This window comes from Lepidothrix coronata, unplaced genomic scaffold, assembly GCF_001604755.1.
Source record: "Lepidothrix coronata isolate B3197 unplaced genomic scaffold, Lepidothrix_coronata-1.0 Scaffold152, whole genome shotgun sequence".
Taxonomy (NCBI): domain Eukaryota; kingdom Metazoa; phylum Chordata; class Aves; order Passeriformes; family Pipridae; genus Lepidothrix; species Lepidothrix coronata.
In genome coordinates, this window is record NW_016690332.1 from 961450 (window position 1) to 982150 (window position 20701).

General features: G+C 37.5%; 1 protein-coding gene across 2 annotated transcripts in view; it reads left to right on the forward strand.

The window, feature by feature from the left end:
• GMDS (GDP-mannose 4,6-dehydratase) overlaps positions 1-20701 on the forward strand; it is a 418974-nt gene that overhangs the window by 152090 nt on the left and 246183 nt on the right. For both annotated transcript variants that reach the window (XR_001877006.1, XM_017828779.1), the window contains exons 5-6: positions 6734-6926; positions 7815-7919. Coding sequence is in view for 1 of the 2 variants with exons in the window: in XM_017828779.1 (XP_017684268.1) it covers positions 6734-6926; positions 7815-7919 (298 nt within the window). In the remaining variant the exon portion in view is untranslated. The remainder of the gene's footprint in view (positions 1-6733; positions 6927-7814; positions 7920-20701) is intronic.

The following is a 20701-nucleotide window of genomic DNA, read 5'->3' on the forward strand; positions in this document are numbered from 1 at the left end:
AAGGATTGTGCATAAAAATTTTGAAAATAATAGGCAATTGGTGGTTCTTCTATAGCTCTTAACTGGTCAGGCATATACCAGCAGGCTGCTTTAGAGGCAAAGATGAATGTGATGACCTCAAGAGCTGGATTTACAACTGCACCTGCAGTTTGCCAGGGAGGAGTCGCTTTCTAAAGAAACTGAATAATGAATCCAATTTACAAGCCCTACTGATAAGGGATCCAGTAAATATGAAACTTTAACTATTCAGGGAATATTTCTCTATGCTTATTTTCTGCTTTCGGTTGATTCTTTTTTTTTTCTCTTTTTTCCCCCAACAGAAAGCAAGTAGTAGTTTTTACTCATAAAAGGGGAAAAGGGAACCTGTTTTAATAATGCCAAGCTATTTCTCTTTAAAGCTTATTTCAGAGTGTATGCATCAAGAACTTGAAATTAATCAGGAGGAGAGTTGTGAGGAAGATTTACACAAGCCAAACCATAAGAAACTGCCATATTAAACATACATTGTGCAGTATGTTAGGGGGAATCACTGGGTATTTGAGCTGTACAAAGGAAGTTATTATAGAATCTGAAGAGCATCAAGGATCATTTAAAATCACTAAACAACACAGAGCTTATTTTTTGTGCTTTGGTTTGGGTCTTCGCAGTTAGAGGTGAAGGTGAAATGCTGGCCCAGTGGTGTCAAAGTCAAACTTTTAACCACTTCAGCAAGTCTCTCCAGTCACACAGTATGACTAGAACTGCAGAGAAACTCCACCACTGCGACCAAAATGTAAGCGCTGGTAGAGAAGCACATCTTTTAGAAGCTGCATTGATTATTCCTTTACATCATGAGTACCTTGAAAATCCAAGTTACCCAAACTCTCTTGCTGCAGCAATATTATGAATGTCTTGGGCTAACATGCATTTTAGGAAACAATGTTGACTTCTGCTTCTACTTATAAAAATTTTCTTTGGCTAATTCTCAGCTTGTAATCATATTGTCAAATTACTCTCATTTTATACAGATTATTTTTTCTGGTTTGCTAATGAGAGAACAGGGAAATAAATAGGAAAGAAGATAAAACTACAAAAAGAACGTTCATTTTATTAAGAATTTGTCATTATTTTTTTAGTCAATTTCTGTTTAGCTAAGAAGTTGAGTAGGGCTCTAAGAGATCGAGAGTATTGCTTAACCATAAGCAGTTCAGACCTATGGAATTGATTATTTTTCTGTATGGCAAAGTATATAGCTGTTTGGGGGATTTTGTGTCTTTCAACTAGTTCTGTTATTGGGTGAGAGGACAATAAGTTAAGCATTCATTATGAGTTAAGAGGCTGGGAGGAAGAGGAATTGTCATATTCTCCTAGAAGGTTACCTGACATTTTCGTAGATATATAGGTTCTTCCCCATCCCCTTGACATCACCCAGGTCCCCTTGGATTCTTTAGATTTCCTAAAATCCCTAAGATTTTTTTTTTCCCATTGTGTTAGGACTTTATAGGAATGCTTGGCCTATAGTCTGCATTAGATTTAACAACTGGAATGTTATGCTTTACATGCCTGTTCCTAGGGATTGAGCAGCTTGCTTACTGAGATGATATAAGTGATCCCAATGGTTTTTATTGGCAGTGGAAAGCACACTGAATATTCAAAGCAAACAGAATTTATTTTAAAGAATACAAAAAAGTAACCACTGTGAAACTTGTGAGACTTGAAAAATTTCTGAGCAGTTTTTTTGTTCTGTGATTTGCTTTTCAGGTCTAAATGTTTCTCAATGACCCAATACATATCTTCTACTTTGCTAAGTCTCAAGAATCTACAGTAGGTTTTTTCAAGAGAGCAAAGATGCTTATTTTGATGTTATAGTTAGGTTAGCCACCTTTCCTTTTACAGAGAAAGAATAATAATTTATGTTTATATTATCCTATTTCCTTTGGGGTTTCACAAAACCTTCCCTCTTATTAACACTAGCCTTCCAGAAATTCCATCTTCTGAAACTGAGAAAGCTGTAAGAAAGAGATGAAGTTTCAAATCATTATTTATATTCCTTAGGTAGAGCATTAAAGCATATTCTGCTAGAATACAGGGGTTTTTTTGGTTGAAAACTGATAGTTAATATGACTGCAGCCCATCTGTTGGATTGTTCCAAATGAAAAAACAGAGATGAAGTATCTCACAAAGCCAAACCTGTGTTTGATAATTTTCAGAATATCACCAGTGCTGACAATGCATTGGTCAGAAACAAGTATTACTAAGTCGACAGTCTTGTATGTAGTGCTTATAGACATGATAGGAATGTGGTCTTGTGGAGGGTAAGACCCATATGTTTTCATTTAGATAATTTTCAGTAAGCTTTTAAATCTTGTTAAAGACCTTGCTAAGCTTGCTTTTGAATGATCAGTTGGGAAACATCATATTTAAAACATCGCTCTATTAAATTCAAATCTCTTGTAGAGATTGAATCTGGTGATTATAAAGAAATGGGAGGGAGGGAATGCAAGAGTTCAAATTCAAAAGGTAGAAACAAGTTCACAAAACTCATTGTGATTGCAGCCACATGAAAGAAGAGAAATTATGTGGTTCAGTGTATTCATATTGTGTCCTGTGATTCCAAAGTGTTATAACTAATGAAACTATGCTTTTTTCAAGAAAATGTTACCATTCTATGGGTGAACCTTGCTGTGGAAATCTTTTCTTGCCTGAGAATATATTTGAAATGTATATATTAGGGTTTAATCCAGCAGTGAAGATACTCAGTATATAGAACTCCTATGTACATAAGGAGTCTGTTTGCGTTTTAGTATTCTTTGAGGAAATTCTGCAGAGTGTTCATAATGTGAAACCCTGGAGTTTGAAGTACTTTTGACCAAGGATTTAAGTGTCTCCTTAGTGTTCTGTCCACTTTTAATGGCACCTATTGAGTGGAATAAATAGACATATCTGAAGAATATACTTTACAGTATCTCCAGGATCAATAATGACAACTGCAAAAGCATAGTGTCCTCATTATACATGGGAAGGGAGTGCCAAGGTCACTCAGACTAACATGTTCCAAGCAGGCAATTTCTGTTTTGTTGGTATGTTGTGCTTTCTCTTTGTCACAAAGTCTGTCCAAAGAAGGTGAAGTAGTATTGGATCCATGGCTTCAATATTCTTTGAGAAAACTTGCAGATTTAAAGTTTCTGCCATTCAAAGAAGCTTCTTTTCCCTATTCCAGTCATTACAAAAAAAATTCTGGTGCATCCTTCAAAACGAGTTGTAATTGCAGGTCTTGCTTTTTGCAGTGGATAGTAATGGATAATTTTAGATTTTTGAGGAAAGAATGGAGCATCTATTTTAGGTAGCTGAATTAATAGAGGAGTGTGTATATGGTTTTGCCAAAGCATGATCAGGAGCATCTTCATTAGGCCTTCTGCTGTGAATCACCACTGTCTTTATTGGTGTGCAGGAAGACAATCTTCTTAATTCAGGCACTTAAGAAAGTTGTCATAAAGTAGGCAGTTTGAAAGCTCTCATCTGTAGGTATTATCTAAGCACTTTTTTCCACTGGGTAAGTGTTTAATCTTTCATAAAGTATGACTTGTTCTTAGCCTTCATACACCTGCCTTTACAATCATTTCCATGACATATCTACTCTCTCAAGTATTTCCACTACTAGAGCTCAGTGCACCAGTGGAGATTATTTCTATGAGTAACATCTATTGAATCCGATTCTATATTTTGTTTTTATAACTCAGTCTTTTCTTGTGTTATGCATGCATGTCAGTTCTCTCTTGCACATCCCTCTTAATGAGGTCCCTGCCTTTCTTTTGTTGTTTTTTTTTTTTTTTGGTTTGGTTTTGAGGGTTTTTTGGGGAGGTTTTTTGTTTATTTGTGGGGTTTGTTTGGTTTTTTGGTTTGGTTTGGTTTTGGTTGGTTGGTTTTTTTGTTTGTGTTTTTTGTTGGGTTTTGTTGGGTTTTTTTACAGTTCAGTCTTCCTGTGGGTCTTGCACAAAATAATGTGTATAAGGAGAGGGAAATAATGTGGTAAGGGATAACTTATCACCTTTTCCTGCTCTGCCCTGCTTTATTTTTAACTACTTAGTTGATCTTTTATTTTATAAGACTCTTTTGCATTTTTAACTTTGAATTAAAATCAAATTAAAATTTGGTTTGTTTTTATCTATATTTGCAGTTTTACTGCCTGTTGTTACAGGGTGTCTTAACAGTCCAGAATTTTTGGTGTTCAATGTTTTAGTAGATAAAATCATCTTTTATTTTCATGAATGCCATTCTTGTCTAACCTGCACTCCAAAATGAAATGAATTTAGTGGTCTGAATCTTGACTCTGGTGAACAACTGTCTGCATTACAAAACCACCCAACAGACACAAAACTGATGGTTTCTGCCTGGGGACACTCAGACCCAGTAGGCATGGAGGCACAATTACCTCACACCCCAGGGAGTGGTTTTTTGTAGGTGAAGATTGAGGTCATTCATCAGGCAATAGGGAAAAGCACCTCTTGTGAAATTGGTCTCTGCATCAGCCAGGGAGAGCATTTCCCAGTACTACTGCAGCCTCATTGCCCTCTCTGGTTAAGAGGTTTTATAATCTGTGATCTCAGACTCCCTCAGTTACATGTGCCATTTACTTTGTAGTAGGATATGTAAGCAAAGATTTGCATTTCAGGGTGATGTTTTCAGGGTTATTTGTTGGAAACTACCTTAATATAAGTAAATTCTTGGTTCTGCTACAATTAGTAAGTGTTTTGCCTTTTGTTGGAAAGCTGGGACATGTAGTTAATATACAAATTTGTGTTCCTTAGTGCATTGTTGACTGTATCACCTATTCATTAAAATGTTTTCCTCAGAGTTACTTAAGCACTGAAGCTGAGAGACCTTAAGTGTCTGTCATCTTTGTGCCAAAGGGATTAAAACAAAAAATGCACATCACTGCTTGGTAGATCAGTGCTCAATTTCAGCTGAGTCATACCACATTAACAAGCCAAAGTATCAGGTTTCATTTGGGGGGGGGGGCGGTTCTTTTGTTAAAAAAAAAAAAAAGTAAGGTTTGGTTTTGTTCATACTGTTAGCTATTTCAGATCAAAACTCTGGGAGAATCTTTTTATTTTGGAGAACAGGAACACAATTCAGATAATTTCGTACCTGTATTAAATTAACCAAAAGTGAAAACTCAAATTAATTGAATTTTTTTTTCCATCTGATGTATAAATAAGCCTTAAACTTCCAGTAATTACTGAACAGGGAAAATGGCTTAACAAAAGAAATTAATATAGGGCTATCTGTCTGAATCTGCAAAGATCCTTAAAAAACTAACTGGTAAGTGACAGGTTTCCCACTGCTTTCACTGTGACACCTCAGCTGGTCCAACTACGGTCATTTACTCTCTACTCCATTAGTAGCTACCCTGTTACTGAAGACTAATGAAGGAGGTATTGTAGATTTGTACTGTCTGATACCGGTAGTGTCTCACTAACATCCAGCATAGATATTATAAAGGGACTGCAATGTTGCCATCACTCTATAGCTCGTTCCTGGAAGTCAATCATCAGCCAGAGGGGACATAGGTAGAATAATTCTTCGGGACCATGAGGGAGATTGCTCTAGAAGTCCATTCCCCTTACTTTTTATAACATTGTCAGTATAAACAGGGAAAAATTTTTCAAAAACTAACATAGGCAAAATCCTTAGATTGGAGAGAGAGTGTAGAGGGAGGAACATGCCTCTGGGGTGGGAACTGGTGGGAAAAAATTCCTTGGAGTCCAGGAGCTTTGTCAGAACATCCAAAAAACCAGCCTGTACCCACCAAACAAAAAGAGTGAGCCTCCTTCTGAGCATGTTTTCTCCTGCCTGCAAATTGAGGTGGTCACAACACATCTCTTACTTTCAGCTTGCTTTTTCCAATTTTTTTTTTTTTGTGCTGTAACTGAAAGAGAAAGAACTAATATATTTTTTAAATACTCTGAAAGCTTAGACTTGAGCATTGATTGCGACATAGGCCACAAGCTCATCATAAAGATAACTGAGAAATACTGGAGTGGGGAGAGAAAAAGGACTCTTGGCCCACCAGTGTGCATGAGTTTATTATCATACTTTGAAGAATAAATCAGCTGGAGATTTCCGGTTTCTTTAGGATACCTTGACCCTTTGCTCTCACACTTCATCATCCCCCTAACCTCTGTCCAAAAGCAACAGCTCTGGTACACCTTGGTCAGATGGGGTGGGTAGTCTCATTTTGATAGCAGATATTTCTAGTCTTCTCTGAACTTTGATGTATGTTAAAATTGCAAAACTTCAGATGTCGTTTAAAGTTTTGGGGGTTTTTTGATATATGTTTGTGCTGTCATGCTGTCTGTCTAGCCTATTATTTTTTTTAAATATATTTTGGGCAATTATAACCAAATCCAAGTGTGTCAAATACGTTAATACCAAGTGAATGTTGTGAAAATTGGCAGCTGTGGAGATAAGAGTGCCTGATAATGTTCCCACTGGGGGGAGGCTTACGCCTTACTTCACATGGGAAAATAATCCCAGGGAACACTAGTCTTTTTGTTCTGCTATTTATGGAACTACTTATTTATTCTTGGAAATCCTTTGAGGGTACTTTTGTATTCTGAGTATCTACTCTGTACAGAAGTGTTTAGATGGTCTGTGACAAGTGATGTATTACTTTGTTTGGTTGTGCATGACCACAGCATGTTCTGGTTCCCCTAGTAAAATTAGTGGGGTTTTATTTCTTTCTCTCCCCAAGATTTCTTTCGACCTAGCAGAATATACTGCTGACGTTGATGGAGTTGGCACTTTGCGACTTCTAGATGCTATTAAGACCTGTGGCCTTATCAACTCTGTGAAGTTCTACCAAGCCTCCACCAGTGAACTTTTTGGAAAAGTGCAAGAAATCCCGCAAAAGGAGACCACCCCTTTTTACCCAAGATCGCCTTACGGTGAGGATTGCTGATGGTGTGTGTGTGTATAGTGTCTGTCTGTTCTCCCTGCTCATGTCTCAGGGCTGAAGTCATTTGTGTGTGAGATTAGAATCATGATAGAGCTAAAGTGACTAGACATGTTGAGAGGCATACCTTTATGAATGACTATATAAAAAGTATTTGCTGCCATTGCCTGAGGGTTGGAAATTAGCATCTCACTTCACAAGACCTTGTTCATTCAGCTCAGAGGTGAAGAGCTCTTGAGGGGGGAGATGGGGTGGGGCTGGAAGAGGCAGAGTGACTCTTCCTTCACAAAGGGTTGTGAGGTACCACTGAAGTGATAAGGTTTCGGTTTTTTTGTTGCCTAAATGAAAAACTCCCAAGAGCGCACTTCTTCCTTCATGAACTCGCATGAAATTTGAAACACTTATTAAAGCAATGGGCATGGAGGACTTTGGTGATAAACTTTCAAATCAATTTAAGTGTTAAGGCACCAGATTTTCGCTTTTATTCCTTCAAAGTTATTTTTTGTTTGTTTTTTTTTTAATTAGCAAAGGTCACCACAGTGGTGTATTTCACACGCTCTGTGTTAATTATATTGTAAAAGAAAAAATGCTGTGCTTGAGCGTGCATAAGAAAACAAGTGAGAAGGTGCCCTAATGCTTTCTGGCCAGATCAGAGGCTGCACAGAAGATGAGTATTTTCCCTGTCAGCTGCTGTTTATTGGGCTGGATTTTTTTTTCCATATAAAATTTAACACATATAGGGAATTAATCAAATTCTAAAGCACTCTGCTGTTGAAATGTGGACTTCACCCTGCATGTGAAATAGATGTGTGTGTGTCTGTGTCTGAGCTGTGTACAAGCTGAGCAGATATACAATAACGCTTCAAAATTATTTTTATAGGGGCAGCAAAACTGTATGCCTACTGGATTGTTGTGAACTTCAGAGAAGCCTACAATCTCTTTGCTGTGAACGGCATCCTCTTCAATCATGAAAGCCCCAGGAGAGGTTAGAAAATCCATGTGAACCTCTTCCCAACTTTGCATACATCTGATCAGAAAAATGAAACAATGTATCCACAGGTTTCATTTAAACTCGCCAGAATTCCGTAGGGAGGGTGTCATGACTTGTAGCCTACTCATGGCGTTTAATGTCGCCCTTCTGGCAGAGCCTACAGAGCAGCAGCTTTCCCTTTTGAGCATCGTATTCCATTTTGTAGCCCTCTGATGCTGAAGGGAGGTTTGTGTACCTAACTTTGTGTATCAAAAGAGAGATACTGCAATAACATAACATCCTTGCATTCTCTTTCCTTCTTGATAATAAGTTAAGGCTAAAATGTTAAAAAGACACATTTAAAAAGGAAAGTTTTCTAAATGTTTAGTTGGGCAACTACATAAACAGATGCAATTTCAGGTGTGACATATGCTGAAGGTTTTTATTTGCATATAAATGTCAAATTGAGAGACAGAAATAATAGATGCTCTAAATTCGAAAGACTAATGAGTACAGCCTAGTGTGTTTTGAAAAAATTTTGAATTATAGCCCATGCCTTCTGACAAGATGGTTTTTAACACATGGCTTTAAAATGCCTTTCAGTTTAATCCTTAATAGCAATGCAGCTTAAATTCCACTTAATCATCCCTTTTCCGCTTACAGTACTTTATGAACAATTAATGCTGGTATTTTGAGTAAGAGTCCATGGCTAATTATAAGTCTCTTTAACAATGACAGTTTTCCTCTGCTCTTTAAGTAAGTACTGTGACTGTAGAAAACACTCTAAAATTAAACTTTTATATTAGCACAGAAAACTGGGTTCTCAGTGCAGAAGCCTTTTGTTGTGGTCTGTTTCTAAATGAAAAATAAATTCAAGTTTTACAGGAATGCAATTATATAAATTATAGCCTGGCACAAAATTTTAATCATGCTTACAAATGTAAAATAGACCATAATTGTAACTGGGGCGGGGGGGGAGGGGGAAGAAGAGAAAAAAGGAGTTGATGTCAATAGGATTTAAATATTGATTTCAGTCTTTGGAAGTCACAGCTGTGAAATCTCATCATACACTGGGTAGGCAGCATTTACAGTAAGTGGTGCATCAAACATTTGGTGGTAGAAGCTGGTGCATCACTTCACTGAAGCAAATGACAGCACAAGCTCAAAATTAAAAGAGAATCAAATTTGCTACATTGTTTCATTTAGAAGCCCTAATACTTTGCTTTCTATTAGAGAGTCTACCAAGGTATATTCTTAGCGTGCTATAAACTGATGTCCAAATTGCTCTGAGTTATTACTGTGTAATTAAAACATTCTGACCAACATAAAGAGAGAATATGCAATAACTAATATTTGCTTGGCGTGATTTCTAGTAACACTAAGGAGCTACAAGATGGAAATTATGCAAACTCATTTACCATTTGTGCTGCTCCTCTGTAGACTTCTGCCACTTTGAAGGAGGAAAACTTCAGTACTCATTGCTATTTTGATCTCTCTGACATTTGTTCCTGATGTGACACTGCTGCAATGGAGTTATCAATCCAAAGTCCTTTTCAACACATTTAATGTCCCCATGGAGAACCCAAGTTTGTACTTTGAAGCCTCAGGCTGTACTTTTGATTGTGTGTATGTGCTGGGTGCAGTTTTAAGCCCCTTATGCCATGAACAGGAATCTTGTCCTAGAAATGCTCTGTTTGCCTTAGCAGGAGTACATGCCATGAAAGTGACTGTAACCACAGGCTAGTGCCATTTGCATAGTGGTTTTATGGTAGAAAGTCTGAGAAACTATACAGGTAAGAAAGTGGAAGAAAAGTAGTTTTGAGATTGTTTCTTGATAGCCATTCATCACTTTTCTAATACTTTTGAAGACTAGAAAGGCACTTTGGGAGAAAAGGAGGACTTAACTGTGATTTCTAATTCCTATCCCCAGAGGCTAATATACATGGAAATTTTAAAATGCCTTATGGTTTGGCCTTTTTTTATTCTACTGATTTCAGAGATTGGGAATACTTAAATAAACCAACACATATTTTCTTTCAGTATTACATACCATTATTCCAGTTGATTTAGCGTTACACTGAATGGATCAAATACAACATCCCATTGGTGGCGACACTATGTGCATCTCATCTACACATAACCTGATGCCCAGGAGTCAGAGCAGAATTTTGTGGCAGTGTCTCTTTTGTGGCTGAGGTGCAGAGTTGATCAAAGGACATGGAACTGTTGCAGCAAGTACAGAAGAGGGACCATGAAGTTGATAAGAGGACTGGAGCATCGCCCTTATGAAGATAGACTGGGGAAGTTGGGGCTGTTCAGCCTGGAGAAGAGATTTCATGGAAATCTCATAGCAACTTTCCAGTATCTGAAGGGGACCTACAGGGAAGCCGGAGAAGGACTCTTCATGAGGAACTGTAGTGGCAGGACAAGGAGTAATGGGTACAAATTGAAAGGGGGAAAGTTTAAATATTTAGAAGAAATGGTTATTAGATATTAAGAAGACGATGGTTAGACATGGAGCAGGTTACCCAGGGAAGTTGTGAATGCTCCAAACTTGGCAGTGTTCAATGCCAGGTTGGAAAAGGCCTCGAGCAACTTGGTCTAGTGGAAGGTGTCCCTGCCCATGGCAAGTGGGATTAAAACTAGATGATCTTTAAGGTCCATTCCAACCCTTTAACATTGTGTGATTCTATGATCAGTCCTAGCAAACAGTGCATGTGTAAAGTGTTAACCATACTTCTGAAAATTTCTGTAGGCTTCCTACAGTGAATGTATTTCTAGGAAAACATTGTGAAGAGACAAACCCCAGTATTTCTTGTAGGCAGGGATCTATGAGGTATGCGACATGGTAAGGCACTGTTAAGGATAAGCAGAATGCATTTTTCATACCTGGCAGGCTGAATTGTGGACTATGATCAAATACAGAAGTATTTGTATTTGAAGTACCAGTGCTCATGGTGAAGGATGGTGAATTGCAGTTGTCTGTCGAGTGGCTTTTAGCAGCTGGTCACTGATGTTGAATTGAGTAGACAATTGTAAAGAGTTTGCTTCATGATCTGTATTGTAAAGGAGTGGTTCAGGGTCCCTCAAAGAATCACCCTCAAAACTATTAACAAAAATAGTTTTTATACGAATTTATAAAAGTATGACTTAACAAAGTTTGAAGGCAAGATTCACTCTCATTTACTACATAGGTGAAAAAATGCAAAGGAAAATTGAGTTAGAATCAATTTACAATGATTTGCACAGAAACCAAAAACACTTAAGTGTAAGGGAGACCCACTGAGTCATGAGGTTCAGGGTGCACTTCCTTGCTTTCTAAACTCCTGGTGGAACTTTAGTGAAGGTAATTCCAATCTTAGTCTCAGACCTGTACAATAGTTTATGTCTAAAGGAATTAATTCTTTCATTTATTCATTAGTATTAATGAACTAGCATGCTCTGCAACTTACTGAGCTTCTGTTATGAATAAGGGATCTCTCCACCTTGGGTAATGAAGTCCCAGGCAAGGAATCTCAAACCTTGAGATGGGTTCCAGATCAAGGGAAGAGGCACTGCCATGAAGTCCAGTTGCAATTTAAAGAGTACTCAAACTGGACTTATCCAAAGATCTGTCATGAGTAGAAAGGTCTTTCTGACTCAAGGGACAACCTTGAGAGGCGTCCTAACTCAAGGAGGGCACTGCCACATTGCCTAGCAGGGAGACCTCAAAGACGACTCATTTAGGCTCTCATCTTTATGGGATAAAGTGGTTGGCTTGTAGTCAAATTACATGTGATGGGAAAGGTATGTATGAGACTCTTTGTACCCACAACTTTCTTTGTTCCTTGATAATTGAATCTTGGAAAAACCACCCACTATTCATGTGTTCCAAGCTCATGTGCATTGGTGCACTGTGGGTCACTCTGGCCCTTTGTGGGTTTCCTGGAGGAGTTCTTTACCCAGCTACAGCTCAGGCCTTTACCTCCTTTGGAGCCTGAACTAAGCTATTGCTAGTTTGGTTAAGAAGGTCAAGTACATCTGTCACAATCCCTCTTTATATAGTGTTCTGATATTGTAGTGTAGGGGCAGCAGTACACAAACCTAGTGAAAATGAGAACTATCTAATCTCAAGAACTGCTTCCTTGTGAAAAGAGTTTAGGAATACACACCTCTTATTTCAGAATGCCAGTTCTTCTTCTGAGCCTTCTGGTTTAAACTCAGAAAGGAGCCCCAGTAGTTAATCTCATGTAACCTGTATAATAATACGGAAGTCTACGTAGAGTTCATAAGGGTAAAGAGTGCTTAAGTCTAATATGAGTGGTGTCGTATTCCTCAAAATCACAAAGGCTTGAAAGAAGTTCTGGCTTTGAGAACATTTGGTTTTCTACTTTTATCTTGCCCTATGAGAGAAAGACTGTCATAGGAGTAGTTCTTAAGATGCAATGCCATACTGTAAAGCTGAGCACTTAAGTTTGCTGTGTGGGCTTTCTTTTAAGTATGATGTTTCATGTTCTGACAGTCAGAGTGACTTTACAAAAACACCAGTGATAAATTCCAGGTTGGCTGAACCCACTGCCTAAGCCTTACCTCTTAATTTGGGAATAGTACAGCGTTATTAAATTGCACAAGTACTTGGGTCCCTACTCAAGAGATACATGTGTATGTAACAGCAGAAACTATTATCTAAAATTTCATATGAAGAAAAATTAGTGGCTATGTTAGACTAATCTTAATAAAATATACATCTACTTTGAGCCTTTCTGTAGTACTTTCCTTTCTGTTATTTTCTTTTTATTATACATACTGCCTTTCCTTTGATTTCCCTTGCATTTCACTTAGTCACTTTTACAGTTTTGTAAGATGAAATAGTCACTTTTTGACCGGTACATACTTTTCAGCTCACATAAATCAACATAGCTGCACTGAAGTGAATAGGGTCACGTTGATATATGCCAGCTGAGGGTCTGGCATAGTACTTCCAGTAATGGTCTGGTAATGTAAGATAAGCATGACTTGCTTCCTTTGGGGAAAAGAACTGTATTAGCAGTATACCTTGCTAAAACTGATTTCTTCAGTTACTTTCATCAGTTTTATTCCAGTATGGCTCAAGTGTTTCCTGATTTATGATAATGCCAAGGTGAGCGGGATCTTCCATTTCTGAAGGTTATTTATTATCTAAGTGTGACAGGAGCTGAAAAGCAAAATGCTCTGTAGTAGTAGAAAGCTACAAGGTGGCCTCTTTTTCCAAAAATGAAAAACAAAAACAAGTCTAAAAAACTTTTCCAGAATGATGCTTCCCCTCCCCTCACTCCCCAAGACAACATTATGGGATAACAAATGGGGAACTTGTTGGCTACCTAGTTTCTGGTGGTGGCTGAACATGTCTGCCAGTATTATCAATGTGGAAATGTCTGCCCTATAGCAATATTTGAAAGATATTTCTGTTCAGTGAGATGACGGGTTTGACAGTGAAAGAGTGAGGCAATTAGCAAGTCTAGTTTTCAGGAAAGCTGGGGCTTGATCCAAACCTTTTTTTACTTCATTGGAAAGGTTCCTGTTCTTTTGTTGGGCTGTGGATCTCACTAATACCTTCTCTTCTGAGTGAGAAAGCAAACTACTTGTTGACAGTGTCATTCGTTTCTTCCCAGACAAGCTCTTACTGTTTTTTCTCCTCAGTTCTGTGTAAGAGGTTTTCTCAGGTTTACAAGATGTGCCTTTGGATGTCTGAGATAACTTTCTGATTTGGTTAACCACTTCATTGCTTGCCTCAACTGATCTTAATCTGCCAAGATGTACAAACATGTACAGCATGTTTCCTGACACAATGCAACAGAAGTTTTGTTTGTTTTTGTTGCTTTTTTTCCCCCTAAGTAATACTTTGCCTCCACACATGACATCATTGTGTAGGGAATTTTTGTTTCTCTGATACCAACAGTATCAGAGTTGTCATCAAACCACTGCTGTATAGCCAGAGGGAAAGGATACAACTGCTCATTTCTGTGATCTCTTTCAGCCGGGGAGGAAATGGCTAGGTGTTAGATTGCAGGCTGAACATTGTCAAAGTACATGTAGTAATATTAAAATGAAAAGAAATCATGATTTAAAGAGAATAGGGAATGTTCTTTGCTTTTATTGTTCATCTGGATCTCAGGTTTGCCACGGGGAAGGGGGTAGGAGTTGCCCCTACTCGTCAATATGTCTGGGTATCTTCTGAATTTATGGTTTTTGTTGTTACCTTTTTTTAAATCACCTTTCAGTCTTCCTTTTGCCTCTATTTCATTGAGAAGGCAGAAGCAGATGGTGACATCTGCTACTGACTTTCACAAAAAATCCATACGATCCCTACTGTAACAGCTGTTCTTCTGCATCTACTATACAGAGATGTAGTCAACATCTGCCAGATTCCCCATTCTCATTTATGTGGTTGAGGAGACTAATTGCTAGTCTCCTGACACACTTTCTGTGCAAGAGAAACTTGGTCAACCTAGTACCACTGGAAACACTAAGGACTTTTGCTGCTGGTTTTTTTGTAAATTACAAAAGTGTGTAAAATTTTCAGTGCAGAGCTACGTCTCTTTCATTTAATACAAAATTTCCCAACCCATGAGTATTTCTGAATAGCAAAATTCAGCAGAGTGTTGCTTGTGACTTTATTACTCCTTGCTGGATGAGAAGAATACAGGCTGGCTAGTATCATCAAGAATCGTCTGGCATATTGAAAACTTGATGGCAAGGTACCATGGCCAATGTAAAAGGAGTTACAGACAGTTGTGTGCTATAGAGCAGCCAAGATCATTTCATGCTTTTTAGTTTGCATGTTTCAACAGAGAAAGCATGCAGTATCCTGAAGACATGCATTCCAACTGGCTTTTTCTCCCTGCTGCGAGACTGATCCTGCTAAGTGATCCATGCAGGTGTTTCCTTATCTACACATGCAGTCAAATGTCAGCGGGGATAAATGTGGGCATTGGGGTCTACTTGCACAGAGGGCTTTGCAGTAATATTGACTGTAATAATAGAAAATTGCCGGGTAATACCTTTCTGCTGTTTTACCTAAGTACATGTTTTTTCCCCTTGAAAAAGATCTGCTGTTACAAAATAAGTGAATTCAGTTAATTATGATGATGCTGAACCTGCTACTGACCAACTAGTACAGATCAGATCAGAGCATATCACAATATATGGAGATTTTTGTCTGATTCTTATGTTGCTAATAAACCATATTAGCCTTATACTTCCAGTGTCACTTTCCTACTGCTAGCCAGTGCTGATAGAGGAAGGCAGTGCAATCACACCAGAAAGTGGGGTCGTCTCCATGAGCTTGTGTTTTAAAAGCAGTACCAGACATCTGAAATTAGAGCTAAAGGCTGAGACTATTTCTGCGTGCACTTAGCTTTGGGCATCCAGGTAATCCAGGTCAGTGCCATGGAACTTGACACGTATGGGAACAAAACAGTCATGTATGCAAACTGAATCAGGATATAAAAAGATATTTTTCTAAAGTAAATCATTGATGAAGAAAGATGCTGTGTTGAGCTGTCTAATTACTGAAATCTTTTTATTTCAGTCTTTGCAACAATAGTTTGTGGTAATCTTTACCATAGTTTGTACAAAAACTAAGTAATTTCTTGCCTGTGGTTTAGATTTTTTGGAACAGCTGCATTCACAACCCAGATCACTCCTTGAGCAAATTATTATCTTATCAGATGCATCTTTTTGTCATTAAATCATGCTCTCTTGTGGTTTAAACTGTGTTGAGAAGAAAGTAGATTACAGGTTTTGCTATTTTCCATGATTGATTTCAACTTTTTTTTAATTAAAAAAAAAAAAAGGCAGAGCATCCCCGCAATTTACAAAATGTCAAAACTATTAAATTTAAAAAACCTTACCGTGTAATTCTTTACATTTCTGAAGTTATATTAACATATATCAATGTTACTTTCTTAAACTAAAACTTGCAGGTTTTTTTCTCTAGTGAAATATCAACCCAAAAGTTTGAAACAAAGTGCTATGGAAATTACGAAAGCATGAAATAGAGGGGCATAGCATGTGACTCACCTGTAGGGTTCTTATGTTTTCATTAACGCACAAATCTGTAGCAAACTTTTTAGAAATAATGTGGTTTAGGTGCCTATTTCCCTATATTTTCCCCTTAGTTACATTTATTTTTCTGCAAGCAAAACACAATATAAAATGTGGCCATTCTGCTCTTCTTGCATATGTATAAATGAGAACATGAAGTGAAATACAGTCAAGAATTATGAGGTTTATGTCTTGCATTTTACAAATGAGCTTAAAGTGAATGCAGAGTTTGCAGAAAGTCAGAAGAACAAAAGTGATTTCAGCCAGAACATTAAGGGAAGTATAGCAGACAATATAGATACAGTGGTCATCTCAGATCACAGTATCTGATGCCTAAGAGACCATACATGAAAGATGCCCCCCCAGTCCACTACTTACCCAGTCCAGGCTCTGTAGGGACCCAGTCCAAGCTGCTGTACTTGAGATGCTCTCTGAAGGAAACTTTAGCTGGGGAATAACACCTCCTTTGAACACACGGTTAAGTCATAGTTCGGTTGTACCCAGAGCCTAGGGCAAGAGAGCATACTGTGGGGTACAGTTTCCCTGGATGTGGACACTCAGTCAACCGGTTGTGTATCTTGTTTCTCTCAAGAAATTCCTCGAGCCATTTTTCCTTGCAGTTGCATCTACACAATTGTTGTGTTTCACTAAGATTTCCTCCTGCATTTTGCTCTTAAATTTAAATACCATTGTATTCCGAAATAGAGGCAAGAAAGGAAAAAAATCACATGAAGAGCAAAGGTCAAGTCATTATGGCAAGAGATGTTGCATAAGTGAATCTATCTTACATTGTTGATATTCTATAAGTAATGAATGTTTAGTATTTCAGTCATTGTTACTGTATTATTTCCTAACCTTCTGAAGATTGTCTTATTATGATTATTCATATAAATTCTCTCAAATACATAAACTTCTTGTGTAATATACTAGTGTACTGCTTTGTCTTTTTCCTGTCCAACATCAGTGATGCTAATGTTCCCCTGAGAGTATGAGGTAAAAACCATTACAAATTGCTTATGGGCCATCTTCAGAGTCCTGGGGATCACTGCAGAGTTGTTAAGTATGTGAGACTCATATAACTCTATATGAGGCCTTATTCCACAACCTTCAAACTTTGGGCATCATCTACCAGAAGAAGAAACTTGAAAGCCTGGTCATACACATATCATGTATGCATACAGTGACTACCACACTTACCTGGCCCATCTTAGTATCTGAAGCCTTTTCTCAACAGTGTGCATCCTGTTTTCCCTAAAACAGCTCTCCCAAAGGTTGCCTCCCTCTTGTTAGAACTCTACTTAGTCATGCATAATTTAAAAAAAAATATTTTAAAAGTAAATCCACTGAAAGTGCATGTTGTTTGAGAGTTATTTGAAATCAACCCACCAAGCCATTTCAGATATGGGAAACTGAACAATAAAACAATTCCAGCATTAGTGGTTCAAAAACCACTGCAGAAGAAAATGTCAACTAATTATTCCTCAAAAAAGTTTTCAGGATTCATTAAAAACAATTAAGTGAGAAATGTGATCAGATGTCACCTGATAAGATTCATCACCTAGTGAGATTTTATAGCAGTTTTAGGCAGGTAAGCTACTTTATCTGAGATCAGAGAGAAGGTTAGTGCATTTGGTCAGAGCTTGGTTTGAATTTACAAATAATTTTCCTTTTCTGCCTTGATTTCACTAAGTGTTTACTTACAGTTCCCAGAAACATGTGTTTAAAAATACAAAACAAAACCACACGTACAAACATTGCTTGTGTAGGCAGTTTGATTTCAGACCATCACGTGCATTATGCGCTTTTTGGTAGGCATGGAAGTTTTACATTTATAAGCATATACTGTTTTCACTATGAAATAGCTGAAAATCTCAGCAGTGTGGCAGACTGCTGATCTGTGCCAGTTTTATTCATCTAATTGCAAGTATTTTTGAACAGATTTTAACTTCTGTTACAATGACTTACAGCAGTGTATATACTGTCAGCTGCATTTCCTCCAGTGTTGATGTGTGCACACCTTGCCAACCATGTTAGAATACTTCTTTTTCAAGGATTTGCATTTCACAGACACTTAAAATTTAATTATAAGTTCTACTTAATTGTTAGGCAACAATTGGTAAATGAAAGCTATGGCCAAAAGCATTGTTATTAAACCAGATACCCCCTGCTATTTAGATGTTGCAATATCAGTTGCATATTTTAGTCTGTATTGTATCTCACCCTTATAGAATGATAGCTGTTAAAACAAAGACTTAGCACGTTTCTCATTAAACCCTTCAGGGTTGCTCTTTGGTATGGGAAAACAACTTAAAACCAAGCCAACAGAGAGAATTCAGTATCATGTTTTCTCTACTTTCTCTTGATTTTTGCCCTAGGACACATGAGTTTGAGAACCACTGCTATAGAAATGCTGCAGGAATGCTGATGGATTTTTATTTTTGAAGTCAAGGCCTTGCTTTCATGACATTATATGTGAATAGATTTACAATTTCTAAAGAATTATCTGGTAAAGCAACTCAGACCTTCAGTTTACATATTTTTTCCCCTCATTTGTATTAAAATCCTTATATTAAAAGAGATTTAAGGTGTTTATTCCTTTCATCAATATCCATCAGTAGGTGGATTGAGTATATTTGCCAAAACTTTACAGTAAAATCCTATAGTAATCCCAGGTCTAGGCAGTGTGAATCTGGAAAAATCAAATGCTAGTTTGGGGTTTAAGACAAATCCAGATGGCATGAGTAAAACATCAGTAACACTCAAATACGTTTTACTTTCCATTACTTTTTAAAACCTTTCTTTTGAAACAGTGGCTTTTTTAAGTTATAAATCTTCTTTGTGCTTTCTTGCTGACACCTTTCTCTTCTCAGCCCCACCTCATGCCCACATTCTGAGTCATTGGTGTGCATCCATTAGGGATACTTGTGTTGCGTCGTACACTATGTGCTCTCACACTGAGTTTCTATTTGCTGCAGACTGCAAAAATAACCAACAAGATCTTTTATCACCATTATTGCACTTCTTCAAGATAGGTGGAAACATTGTGCACCTCCTGAGGTCAGCAACAGTTATTAAACTTCCCAAATTTTATATAATTCTTGAAAATAGAGTAAACTGGAAATTATCCCTGGTCCTAAGCACTTTGTTAGTTCAGGGTGGCATTAGTGTTGTACTTCATTTTAAAACATTTATACTGAAGTGCCGTTGCATCTTAAGTGAAGTCAGTCCTGTGACCATAACAGGCATTTGAGTTTGCAAATACTCCTTTTTTTTCTTTTCCATTCTGTTTGTTTGCATGAATATTGCATGTATCTGTTACTGAAAATCAGGCCAGTAATTGCTAATTTTAATATGTATTTTTCAGCAAGGATGTGTCTTCCCCTTCTCAAATCCCAGCCCATTGGGGGAAACGGGGGAACTGAATAAAGTGGTACTATTGGTATAATTTGCAGTTCTGCTCTATTGGGATAGAGCATCTGGTATTCATATATCATGGACAAACCGCTCCCCTCTGGATGGTCTAAAACTAGGCAGTGTATGTGCTTCTCCTTTTCTGCCTAGCTGTTCTGTGTCCTCGGCCATAACCTGTCCAGATACACTGCAATTTCCAGGTAATGACTTGAATCATCTGAATTCTGGTGAAAATTATAAGTGCTTGTCATGCATCTGAGCTCTACGGGTCTCCTTTGTACTTGGTGTGTCTTCATAGAAATGTAAGTGTTCCCTCATTTGTCACATAGTCTCAAGTCCATTTCCTTAAATCATACGTAATGGACACCGGCTAGCTTGTGTTATGTTTGTGTTGTATTTGCACCTTCAGGTAAGGATGCTGTTGTGAATGAGGCCATTAACTAGTAAACTGAGCACATAGTACAAATAATAGGCTTTTTTCCTTAATCCTGTTTGAGTTTTGCACAAAACTAAAAAAAGAAAGAAGTGTAGCACATATACAATTGTTTTATTTTTAGGATATTTAATGGTCCACACAGGCCACATAATATTTGTGAAAAACAGAGAAAGATTGGTGTAACTAACTCTTGAGAGTTTGAAAACTTTATTTTGTGTAACAACAGAAGGCAAATGCTACCTTTACTACCTAGTTCTTAAAGTTCTAGTGTTACTTAAAAACTGGCAACAGTTTTCGTCATGCTGGTGAATCCAAGATCTATTTCTGACAAGAAAAGTAACCAGTGAATAACAGGTCATTATTAAATTTTTGCTATGTCTCATGATGATGCTTTTCTTAAGAAAAGCATCATAATCTTAAATTGCACTTAAAGAAGCTCTTTGTTTTGAAATTATGGGATGAAGCAATTCTGGGTTTGAGTTCATTAGTGTGCTGCAGTTATTGCACAACTTTGGTCTACTTGCAAGTAAGTTAAGTTCTGCAGGTTCCTTGTGGGTTTGGTGGTGTCGTGATATCATCTGATTTACCACTGCATTTATAGATAGTGATAACCAGGCATCAACACCCATGAAGAAACCCACTGAGTCAACAGTGAATGTTCATTTTTTCCAAAATGATGTGTGTGAGTACATGGATGATGCTTGAAAATGGCTACCTGTACAGGAAAGTCTGATGAAAGGATTAGTATGTTCAGTAAAATTTGCTATTAAAGCAGAATAAATCAAAATTGTCCAAACTGATAATGCATGTGAAGGTTCAGTCAAACTCAGTGTTGTTTATACTGGTTAAAATTAGATAGTGTAAAATTTAATACAAATATTTATTA